This window comes from Oncorhynchus tshawytscha, linkage group LG29, assembly GCF_018296145.1.
Source record: "Oncorhynchus tshawytscha isolate Ot180627B linkage group LG29, Otsh_v2.0, whole genome shotgun sequence".
Lineage (NCBI taxonomy): Eukaryota > Metazoa > Chordata > Actinopteri > Salmoniformes > Salmonidae > Oncorhynchus > Oncorhynchus tshawytscha.
The window spans coordinates 6,747,709-6,760,579 of NC_056457.1; the positions used below are offsets into that span (position 1 = coordinate 6,747,709).

General features: G+C 41.9%; 1 protein-coding gene across 2 annotated transcripts in view; it reads left to right on the plus strand.

Moving 5' to 3' along the window:
- The window catches only part of sugct (succinyl-CoA:glutarate-CoA transferase), a 179,258-nt gene that overhangs the window by 144,076 nt on the left and 22,311 nt on the right, over window positions 1-12,871 (plus strand). For both annotated transcript variants that reach the window (XM_024393145.1, XM_024393146.2), the window contains exon 13: window positions 11,299-11,362. In XM_024393145.1, the coding sequence (XP_024248913.1) occupies window positions 11,299-11,362 (64 nt within the window). The remainder of the gene's footprint in view (window positions 1-11,298; window positions 11,363-12,871) is intronic.

The window sequence follows — 12,871 nt, forward strand, 5'->3', positions numbered from 1 at the left end:
GGCCTGACCAAATAAATATAGAAAACACAAAATACTAAGACCAGGGCGTGACAGTTTGACATGTTTCTAAAGGACTGTAATGGAACTTTTCGAGTTTTTGTCTGGACGAAGTGCCTGTGCCTCATGAAGATGGATTACTGGGCTGAACACGCTAACAACAAGTGGCTATTTGGACATAAATGATGGACTTCATGGAACTTTATGAAACAAATCAGTCATTTATTGTTGAACTGGGATTCCTGGGAGAGCCTTCTGATGAAGATCATCAAAAGTAAGTGAATATTTATGGTGTTGTTTCTAACTTTGTTGACTCCAAAATGGCGGATATTTCTCTGGCTGTTTTGGGTTCTCAGCGTCGTTCTCAGATTATGCTTTTTCCGTAAAGTATTTTTGAAATCTGACACAGCGGTTGCATTAAGGAGAAGTCTATCTTTAATTCTTTGAAAAACACTTGTATATTTTATCAATGTTTATTATGAGTATTTCTGCAAAATCACCAGATGTTTTGGAATCAAAACATGACTGCACATAAGGTGACAATGTAAACTGAGATTTTTGGATATAAATATGCACATTATCGAACAAAACATACATTTATTGTGTAACATGATGTCCAATGAATGTCATCTTATGAAGATCATCAAAGGTTAGTGATTCATTTAGTGATTCATTTTATTTTCTCTTTTTTTTCTCTCTCTTTTCTCCCCAATTTTGTGGTATCCAATTGTTAGTAGTTACTATCTTGTCTCATCGCTACAACTCCCGTACAGGCTCGGGAGAGACGAAGGTCGAAAGCCATGCGTCCTCCGAAACACAACCCAATCAAGCCACACTGCTTCTTAACACAGCGCGCATTCAACCTAGAAGCCAGCTGCACCAATGTGTCAGAGGAAACACTGTGCACCTGGCGACCTGGTAGCGCGCACTGCGGCCGGTCCGCCACAGGAGTAGCAAGTGCACGATGAGACAAGGATATCCCTACCGGCCAAACCCTCCCTAACCCGGACGACGCTAGGGCAATTGTGCGTCGCCCCACAGACCTCCCAGTCGTGGCCGGCTGTGTGACTCCTATCTTCGGCTGGAAAAATGGCTGTGTGTTTTTTCGACTGGGCTATGACCTAACATAATCATATGTTGTGCTTTCACTGTAAAGCATTTATGAAATTGGACACGATGGGTAGATTAACAAGATGTTTATCTTTCCTTTGCTGTATTGGACTTGTTTCAAAAAAATATTTTTGAATTTCACACCCTGCCTTTTCAGCGGAATGTTGAGAACCCCTGCCCTAGAAAGAACAGACAAAATGAGGATAACATACCTGAATTTGTCCAATTGAATCTTTGCAACTGTTGGACTAATGATTACAGCCTTTATCAGCTAGATGCAGGCAATTTTTTATTTTTTTATTTCACCTTTGTTTAACCAGGTATGCTAGTTGAGAACAAGTTCTCATTTACAACTGTGACCTGGCCAAGATAAAGCAAAGCATTGCGACACAAACAACAACACAGAGTTACACATGGAATAAACAAACATACAGTCAATAACACAATAGAAAAAAAAGTATATGTACAGTGTGTGCAAATGAGGTAAAATAAGGGAGGTAAGGCAATAAATAGGCCATAGTAGCGAAACAATTACAATTTAGCAATGAAATACTGGAGTGATAAATGTGCAAGTAGAGATACTGGGGTACAAAGGAGCACATTTCTTTTTAAATAACAGTGATCTGTGAGCTGCTCTGACAGCTGGTGCTTAAAGTTAGTGAGGGAGATATGAGTCTCCAGCTTCAGTGATTTTTGCAATTTGTTCCAGTCATTGACAGCAGAGAACTGGAAGGAAAGGCGGACAAATGAGGATTTGGCTTTGGGGGGTAACCAGTGAAATATACCTGCTAGAGTGTGTGCTACGGGTGGTTGCTGCTATGGTGGCCAGTGAGCTGAGATAAGGCAGGGCTTTACCTAGCATAGACTTATAGATGACCTGGAGCCAGTGGGTTTGGCGACGAATATGAAGCGAAGGCCTGCCAACGAGAGCATACAGGTCGCAATGGTGGGTAGTATATGTAGACCATCCAATTTGTTGAGTGGAGTGTTGGAGGCTATTTTGTAAATGACATCGCCAAAGTCAAAGATCAGTAGGATAGTCCGTTTTACAAGGGTATGTTTGGCAGCATGAGTGAGGGATGCTTTGTTGCGAAACTATGGTGACAGTACTCTCGGGCTTCCATCTGCGCCGCCGTGCTGCCTCCTCATACCAGCGCCTCTCCACCTTTGCTGCCTCCAGCTGGCGATATTCTCCTGGCTGTGCCCAGGGACCTTTACCGTCCAACTCGTCCTCCCATGTCCATTCCTCCTTGCCCTGCTCCAGCTGCCGCTGCCTGTCACCACGCCGGTTGGTCCTGTTGTGGTGGGTGATTCTGTCACGATCGTCGTAAGAAGCAGACCAAAGCGCAGTGTGGTGTGAATGCATAATTTTAGTGGATGATGAAAACACAAAAGAACTATGGTCAGAACGTGACACACTTAGGTTGGAGTCATTAAAACTCGTTTTTCAATCACTTCTTGTTAACAAACTATAGTTTTGGCAAGTCGGTTAGGACATCTACTTTGTGCACGACACAAGTCATTTTTCCAACAATTGTTTACAGAATGATTATTTCACATATAATACACTGTATCAAAATTCCAGTGGGTCAGAAGTTTACATACACTAAGTTGACTGTGCCTTTAAACAGCTTGGAAAATTCCAGAAAATTATCTCATGGCTTTAGAATCTTCTGATGGAGCTAATTGACATCATTTGAGTCAATTGGAGGTGTACCTGTGGATGTATTTCAAGGCCTAACTTCAAACTCAGTGCCTCTTTGCTTGACATCATGGAAAAATCAAAAGAACTCACCAGGACCTCAGAAAAACATTGTAGACCTCCACAAGTCTGGTTCATCCTTGGGAGCAATTTCCAAACGCCTAAAGATGCCACGTTCCTCTGTACAAACAATAGTACGCAAGTATAAACACCATGGGACCATGCAGCTGTCACACCGCTCAGGAAGGAGACGCGTTTTGTTTCCTAGAGATGAACATACTTTGGTGCGAAAAGTGCAAATCAATCCCAGAACAACAGCAAAGGACCTTGTGAAGATGCTGGAGGAAACAGGTACAAAAGTATCTATATCAACATTAAAACAAGTCATATATTGACATAACCTGAAAGGCTGCTCAGCAAGGAAGAAGCCACTGCTCAAAACCCGCCATAAAAAGCCAGACTATGGTTTGCAACTGCACATGGGGACAGAGATCGTACTTTTTGGAGAAATGTCCTCTGATCTAATGAAACATAAATAGAACTGTTTGGCCATAATGACCATCCTTATGTTTGGAGGAAAAAGGGGGAGGCTTGCAAGCCGAAGAACACCATCCCAACTCTGAAGCACGGGGGTGGCAGCATCATGGTGTGGGGCTGCTTTGCTGCAGGAGGAACTGGTTCACTTCACAAAATAGATGGCATCATAAGGGACAAAAATTATGCCTTGATGACAGCTTTGCACACTCTTGGCATTCTTTCAAACAGCTTCACCTGGAATGCTTTTCCAACAGTCTTGAAGGAGTTCCCACATATGCTGAGCACTTGTTGGCTGCTTTTCCTTCACTCTGCAGTCCAACTCACCTCAAAGCATCTCAATTGGGTTGAGGTTGGGTGATTGTGGAGACCAGGTCATCTGATGCAGCACTCAAATCAAATCATGTTATTTGTCACATACACATGGTTAGCAGATGTTAATGCAAGTGTAGCGAAATGCTTGTGCTTCTAGTTCCGACAATGCAGTAATAACCAACGCGTAATCTAACCTAACATTTTCACAACAATTACCTTATAAACACAAGTGTAAAGGGAGATGTATAAATAGATACATAAAGTTATATAAATGACTGATGGTACAGAACGGCATAGGCAAGATGCAGTAGATGGTATTGAGTACAGTACATACATATGAGATGAGTAATGTTGGGTATGTAAACATTTAAAAGTGGCATTATTTAAAGTGGCTAGTGATACAGGTATTACATAAAGATGGCAAGATGCAGTAGATGGTATCGAGTACAGTATATACATATGAGATGAGTAATGTAGGGTATGTAAACATTATATTAAGTGGCATTGTTTAAAGTGGCTAGTGATACATTTTTTACTTCAATTCATCCAATATTAAAGTGACTGGAGTTGAGTCAGTATGTTGGCAGCAGCCACTCAATGTTAGTGGTGGCTGTTTAACAGTCTGCTGACCTTCTGATAGAAGCTGTTTTTCAGTCTCTCGGTCCCTGCTCTGATGCACCTGTACCGACCTCGCCTTCTGGATGATAGCCGGGTGAACAGGCAGTGGCTCGGGTGGTTGTTGTCCTTGATGATCTTTATGGCCTTCCTGTGACATCGGTTGGTCTAGATGTCCTGGAGGGCAGGTAGTTTGGCCCCGGTGATGCTTTGTGCAGACCTCACTTCCCGCTGTAGAGCTTTACGGTTGTGGGTGGAGCAGTTTCCGTACCAGGCGGTGATAAAGCCCAAACAGGATACTCTCGATTGTGTGTCTGTAAAAGTTTGTGAGTGCTTTTGGTGACAAGCCAAATTTCTTCAGCCTCCTGAGGTTGAAGAGGCGCTGCTGCGCCTTATTCACCATGCTGTCTGTGTGGGTGTGGGTGGAACACTACTGTCCCGTCAATGTGGGTGTGGGGTGCTCCCTCTGCTGTTTCCTCCATTGCGTATCGCTGCAAAATGCTGTGGTAGCCATGCTGGTTAATTGTGCCTTGAATTCTAAATTAATCAGACAGTTCCACCAGCAAAGCAACCCCAAACCATTACACCTCCTCCTCCATGCTTCACGGTGGGAACCACACATGCTGAGATCATTCGTTCACCTACTCTGCGTTTCATAAAGGCACGTCTGTTGGAACAAAAAAACAAACATTTGGACTCATCAAACCAAAGGACAGATTTCCACCGGTCTAATGTCCATTGCTCGTGTTTCTTAGCCCAAGCAAGTCTCTTCTTATCATTTGTGTCTTATTTGTGTTTGGTGGTGGGTTCTTGAATGCCTGATTCATGCAGTCTCCTCTGAACAGTTGATGTTGACATATGTCTGTTACTTGAACTCTTTGAAGCATTTATTTGTGCTGCAATTTCTGAGGCTGGTACCTCTAATGAACTTATCCTCCGCAGCAGAGGTAACTCTGGGTCTTCCTTTTCTGTGGCGGTCCTCATGAGAGCCAGTTTTATTAGAGCGCTTGATGGTTTTTGGTTCTTGACATTTTCTGGATTGACTGACCTTCGTGTCTTAAAGTACTGATGGACCGTCATTTCTCTTTGCTTGTTTGAGCAGCTGTTCTTGCTAGAATATGGACTTGGTCTTTTAACAAGTAGAAGAAGAAGGAAAGAAATTCCACAAATTAACTTTTAACAAGGCGCACCTGTTAATTGAAATGCCTTCCAGGTCGTAAGCTCATGAAGCTGGTTGAGAGAATTCCAAGAGTGTGCAAAGCTGTCATCAAGGAAATAGGTGGCTACTTTGAATAATTTCAAATATTAAATATATTTAGATTTTTTTAACACTTTCTTGGTTACTACATGATTCCAAATGTGTAATTTCATAGGTGTGATTTATTCACTATTATTCTACAATGTAGAAAATAGTAAAAATAAAGAAAAACCCTTGCATGAGTAGGTGTGTCTAAACTTTTGACTGGTACTGTTTATGTTGGGAAAATAACATATTTGAATGCACAAAACAATCATATACGTATATTTATATATATGTAATTATTATGTTTATGTTTAAACTAAAGCATTCGATCAATGTTGATCCATATAAATGTTTTCCCCTCTCATGTAACCACAGAGCTTCCCAAGCAGATACTTGTGAAGAGTGTGGCAGTAGAGGAGACAGTGAGGCCTGGTTCGATGAAATGAGGCACATAAATAAAATGAAAAATGAGAGACACATAAATAAACAGGGCTTTTACTGCCTGCTGACACAGGCATAAAGTAAACCCTGTTTCAAGTGTGCATCGGCGGAAATGGGAGATGCATGTGGCGCTCATGTACCACCTTTTCATTTCCACAATTGTGTTTTTGATTATCTGTCAAATCCTTGTAAGGAGGAGGCAGCTGTCAAGTTCAATATCAGCATCTGGATAAGCTGGGAATTGAAATGTTTATTTTCCTATCGCTCCCTCACTTAATCATGTATTTAGGAGATTGACTGTCTTGGATTACTGTTTGGAGGATGATAAGGTTTTTTTAAGCTACCGTTTTATCTTTCATTCTCTAAACAGTTTTCCCATCCATTATTACAACACGCCATGATGGTGCTGTGTCAAGTGTTTACCCTTTACAATATTGTAGAACATTTCTCAAGAAGTTCAGATCTATTGGCATAAAGACGAACATGTAGGGTTGACACAGTTGCTGGACCTGGCTTTTGGTCTCAGGCCAGGCTAACCCATATTTACTGCAATATTATAATTCATGACGTGATTCATACAAACCAATAAAAAGTACCAAACATTTTCATTGAGGTCTTTGGAAGAGCAGTACAAAAGTTATGTTGAGCATGTGGCCACCTGGCCATTCATATGCAGTTTTCATTTCAGACTGCAAATCTTATTTCCACATTTTTATGAAGTTGCTGGATAAGTTTATAAGGTAGAAGTCCAACTCTGGGCTCAATTCAATCAAACAATCAATGTTTCTCACGCCTTATATCCTGGGGCCAAATGGGAAGGTTCTGGGCACTGTCAAAATAACAGATGGTTTCCTCTCAAAGTTGGATGCTTAATTTCTTTTAGTTTCCATGTGAGACAGAATTTGTTAACAAAGATGGCAGATTTTATTGAATCAGTCCCATAGTCAACTCCAGCCTTCTCCAGGTAGCTGTCAACCACAAGGTCAACCATGTTTCTTACTGAATGAAACAAACAAGAGTGAGATATGAGGCAGGCCAATATTCCTGGAGAATCTGAACTCTATCAGGTCATCTTGCTCTTGTTCAAGGTCAGGGTGGATTAGAGACTGGGAAGGAAAAGCCATCGTCTTTCATGGCTGTCTCATAGACCTGCCATTTGCAGGGAAAAATGCGAGATGGACAGAGCTACGGTCATGGCTCCCCCTGTTAAAGGAAGTACACACCATTCCACCATTCGTCTTAAGGGAGAGAATCATCATTCTGTCCTTTGAGTAAGGAATTCTCGTCTTTAATCATTGTCCTACATATTGGGATTAATGGGTTTATGGGCCTCAAATGAAAATTCAGAGCCAGAATAACTTTTTTTGTGTAGCAACAGTTGGAAGAGTAAACTGCCTAAAATTAGATATACACTTCCATTCAAAAGTTTGGGATCACTTAGAAATGTCCTTGTTTTTGAAAGAAAAGCCCATTTTTGGTCCATTCAAGTAACATAAAATTGATCAGAAATTCAGTGTAGACATTGTGAATGTTGTGAATGACTATTGCAGCTGGAAACGGCAGATATTTTATGGTATATCTACATAGGCGTACAAAGGCCCATTATCAAGAACCACCAACTGGCAGCTTCATTAAATAGTACCCGCAAAACACCAGTCTTAACGTCAACAGTGAAGAGGCAACTCCAGGATGCTGGCCTTCTAGGCAGAGTTCCTCTGTCCAGTGTCTGTGTTCTCTTGCCCATCTTAATATTTTATTTTTATTGACCAGTCTGAGATATGGCTTTTTATTTGCAACTCTGCCTAGAAGGTCAGCATCCCGGAGTCGCCTCTTCACTGTTGACTTTGAGACTGGTGTTTGCGGGTACTATTTAATGAAGCTGCCAGTTGAGGACTTGTGAGGCGTCTGTTTCTCAAACTAGACACTCTAATGTACTTGTCCTCTTGCACAGTTGTGCACCGGGGCCTCCTACTCCTCTTTCTATTCTGGTTAGAGTCGGTTTGTGCTGTTCTGTGAAGGGAGTAGTACACAGCATTGTACGAGATCTTCAGTTTCTTGGCAATTTTTTGCATGGAATAGCCATTTCTCAGAACAAGAATAAACTGACGAGTTTCAGAAGAAAGCTCTTTGTTTCTGGCCATTTTGAGCCTTTAATTGAACCCACATATGCTGATGCTTCAGATACTCAACTAGTCTAAAGAATGCCAGTTTTATTGATCTTTTAATCAGGACATCAGTTTTCAGCTGTGCTAACATAATTGCAAAAGTGTTTTCTAATGATCAATTAGCCTTTTTAAAATGATAAACTTGGATTAGCTAACACAACGTCACATTGGAACACAGGAGAGATGGTTGCAGATAATGGGCCTCTGTACGCCTATGTAGATATTCCATAGAAAATCTGCCGTTTCAGGCTGCAATAGTCATTCACAACATTCGGCTGCAATAGTCATTCACAACATTAACAATGTTGACACTGTATTTCTGATCAATTTGATGTTATTTTAATGGACACAAAACATGCTTTTCTTTCCAAAACAAGGACATTTCTAAGTGACCCCAAACTTTTGAACGATTGTGTACATTTCTAGATACCCACTGATTCTGCTGTCTAAAGAGCCAGCAGCAATCCGTTTCATATTCATAAGACATACACACAAGAAGTTGGAACCAAATGTGGGAAAGTGATCTCCTTTGCAGCACCTCCGAAAGTGCAACAACGCATGGAAAGTATGGTGTGGTGACTCTGCTGTACATTATCCTAAAGTTAGCCTGTCATGACCTCTGTGAGTGGGGACCAGGCTGCTGTTTTTAAGCCTGTTTCACACATCGGCCTCACTTGTTTATAAGGGACTTATTCTTACCTGAAAAGTGAGACCGGGAGATCCATTGTCATACATAAAAATAGTACAAGGCCAGAGATATCTACCAGTTAGTACTCCATAAAACTCTCTCTCTCAATCTCTCTCTCTCTCGGTCTCACTCATGTATTAAATGTGCCGTAGACTATGACGGTCTGGAAGCATTTGCATTTCAAGAACCAACAAGCGAGTGTATTTTTTTTTTATCTGTTCAAAAAATGAATAGAGAGAGAGTCATCAATGATGCATAAACTGTGCCTGAAGACAAATACATAACACCCTTGTGTGCGAGAACAGTGCGATAATTGGAACCCTTTTCAATCAAACTTGGCAAACAGGTCTTCAGAATAAACTATTGCCCCCTTGAGCTTCAAGAAAGCATTTGGAGTCGTACTAATCAAACCCATGGTTTCAATGTGCAACAAGAAGAGACTGCATATTAAAGGTGCAATTGGCAATATTTACTGTAATTTCAATGAATTGTATAACTTGATCATGTTGATCTTGTGGACTGTCAATCCTTGTATCCATAGCTCCTGCTATGCATTTGAGAATGGTTACATTTCTCCAGCCCCATCCTTCAATGTCATATAGCAAACCAAGTGGTAAAGCTGCTGCTGACTGAAAAACAAATTAAGAATTGTGTCAAATTTATGTTCATTCTCTGTGCAAGGGCTATGAGTATTTTTTTTATTTTAAGTGCAATAAGCTGGCGTTCTGTTAACTCCACAACCCTGGCATTCAAAGCATCAGCAAACTTACGCTGAACTATGGCTGGTGGTGAACACACAGAGTTGCTGCAGTGTCAGTTGTGTGTATGTGTGACTCTAATGCTGTGCAAAAAATGTCCAATCCGCATAACGACCAGTCGGCATAACTGGACAAGAAAGCAAGAAAGAACCATCAAAAGCAAGCCAGCATAACTGTATGTGTTGCTATGGTGATTTCGGTACAAAAGCAATGCTACGGCAGACAGTAAAAGTTTTAAATATTATAACTTTGACGGGAAGCCCCGTCTACCGTGGCGGCTGACGTCATTCACAGCGAGCCACAACGGCATTTGTGGCTCGGTGTGAAATGACATCCATTTTGCCGTCTACCTCGTACCATGTAAACGCGCCGTAAGTGGGCTCTTCTGTGCATGACCTCCCTCTACATGAAGAACGCAGATACCAATGGGAAAGGAGGAGACAGAGACAGAGACTCACGTCTGGGCAGACTGACGCAAACCCAACTCTAGCTCATTACCCATGAGTTTTTTATTTATTTCACCTTTATTTAACCAGGTAGGCCAGTTGAGAACAAGTTATCATTTACAACTGCGACCTGGCCAAGGTAAAGTGCACCACCACATATTGGCTGTCCCGTAGAGAGGAGAGAGAGGTGCCACGTGAATCACCACCATGCAGACTCTAAATAGAACATGACGGAGAGGCGCACTCTCTCGACGCTGTCGCTGTGGTAATATGCTCCGAGGGTCAGCGAGTCCATGTCGATGAGAGACCGAGAGTGTCACACATGTCTGGTGGTCTGACTCTTTGTCCTTATGTAACTGTCTGACTTCAGCTTGCCCACACTCTGATGTATAGCGCTAATTATCCTAAGTTAGTTAAACAGGCCGGATAGGGAGCCTTTTGATTCAACTGTGGGGCGATGTCGACGTTTCGAGTGCAGGTGGTTTATGATATTAAAATGCATAGTGTATAGAACAGACTACAGATCCCCCCGGTGAAGGGGGTTCTAGGCTAGAGCACTATCTAGCCCTTGAGCACTTTTCTGTCAGACTGCCAGATGGTGAAGCGTGATTCTTCACTCCAGAGAATGCGTTTCCACTGCTACGGAGTCCAATGGCGGCGATCTTTACACGACTCCAGCTGGCGCTTGGCTTTGCTCATGGTGATCTTAGGCATGTGTGCGGCTGCTCGGGCATAGAAACGCATTTCATGAAGTGCCCAACAAACATTTATTGTGCTGACATTGCTTCCAGGTGCAGTTTGGAACTCGGTAATGGGTGTTGCAACTGAGGACAGACAATTTTTACACGCGCTTCAGCACTTGGCGGTCCCGTTTTGTGAGCTTGTGTGGCCTACCACTTCACAGCTGACCCATTGTTGCTCCAATTGACTGGGGCAGCTCTAACAGGGCAGACATTTGATGAACTGCCTTGTTGGAAAGGTGGCATGATGGTGCCACGTTGAAAGTCACTGAGCTCTTCAGTAAGGCCATTCCACTGTGAATGTTTGTCTATGGAGATTGCATGGCTGCGTGCTCGATATTATACTCCTGTCAGCAACGAGTGTGACTGAAATAGCCGAATCCACTAATTTCAAGCGGTTTCCACATACTTTTGTATATACTGTATAGTGTATGTCTGTTTTATGACAGTGTTCTTTAGCCCTTATGGCCAAGTGTTAATGAAATAAATTGATAAAGAAGAGTGAATGGTTCTTAATCTTAATCTTTTGTATATTTTTGTTCAGGTTGCAAACAATGGCCTTATACTGGAGATGAACCACCCAACAGCTGGAAAGATTGCAGTACCAGGTAAGAGCCTAAGCCCTACAGGGATACTTGTGACAATAGATTGTTTCTCCCATTTTAAACAAATTACAACGTAAGTCATACCAAAGACTGTAAAAGTGGGACCCGATGCATATCTGCTTGACACATTAAGCATTAAGGAGATCGATTGGGGGTAAGGCCCTGCAATAGACTAGCCTCCTGTCCAGAGGGTGTACATCAAGCTGCGTCACGCTACAGAAACAGGATATAGGCTCCTGCTCCTATGAGCCCCTGTGGCTCGCACAGAAAAACAAATCATATTTAGATAAATAAAAGTTTTTTGAAAACAAAATAATTATTTTATGACTGCCAAATATTCAATCAAGGACCAAAAATTACAACAGTTTAATTCGTGTAAATATATTACCATTAGCACATGGTTTGGAGGGCTGTCCTATATGAATGTTTATACACAGCCTATAATGATATAGGCTATATAATTATAATACTAATGATTTTAGAATACATTTAAACATGCTTAACATTAACATTTATCGATCAAAATAATGGAAAGTAATACAAATGTACAGTTATACAACTCTTTTTATACCCCTAACCAAACAGATGTTGCTTTATTTTTTTTTTACATTTATTTGCATTGAGGTAAATATAGCTGGATACACAACTAATGGCCTGGGACATAGACATTGTTTGGCCTGAAAACATCTGATGAATGTCCCTTTCAGTCATTTAGCTAGATCTAAGCAACAGTCAGAGACATGGGCTAATCTTACCATTTGAATAAAACACTTTTGCAGTTTCAAAATGACTGAGAAAGAAGTCATTGACAAAACAAAGAAAATATCAACATAAAGTGTCTTAATACGAGTTGGGCCACCATTTACCAGAACAGCATCAGTGTACCATGGCAATCGGGAATCAAGGTAAGACCCAAGTGAAGACTGTGTGAAGTTACAATGTTTATTGTAATCACAGGGGCGGGCAAATGACAGGCTAAGGCAGGCGGGGTCTTTAATCCAGAGCAGAGGCCAAGGTACAGGACGGCAGTCAGGGTCAGGTCAGGCAGAGGCCGGTAATCCAGAGGTGGAGCAAAGGTAGAGGATGACAGGCAGTGGTCAGGCTGGTGGGTACAGGGTCAGGACAGGCAAAGGTCAAACACCAGGAGGCCGAGAAAAAGAGAAACTAGGGAAACCTAGGAGCTGAGACAAAATGCTGGTAGGCTTGAACAAACAAGACAAACTGGCAGCAGACAGACAAAAAACACAGGTGTAAATACACAGGGGATAATGGGGAAGATGGGCGACACCTGGAGGGGGGTAGAGACAAGCACACGGACAGGTGAAACAGATCAGGGCGTGACAATGGCATAGATTTTTACAAGTGTCTGGAACTCTACTGAAAGGATGCGACACCATTATTCCACTAGAAATTCCGTAATTTGGTGTTTTGTTGATGGTGGTGGAAAGCGATGTCTCAGGCGTTAAGTGCTCAATTGGGCTGAAATCTGGCGACTGAGACGGCTATGGCATA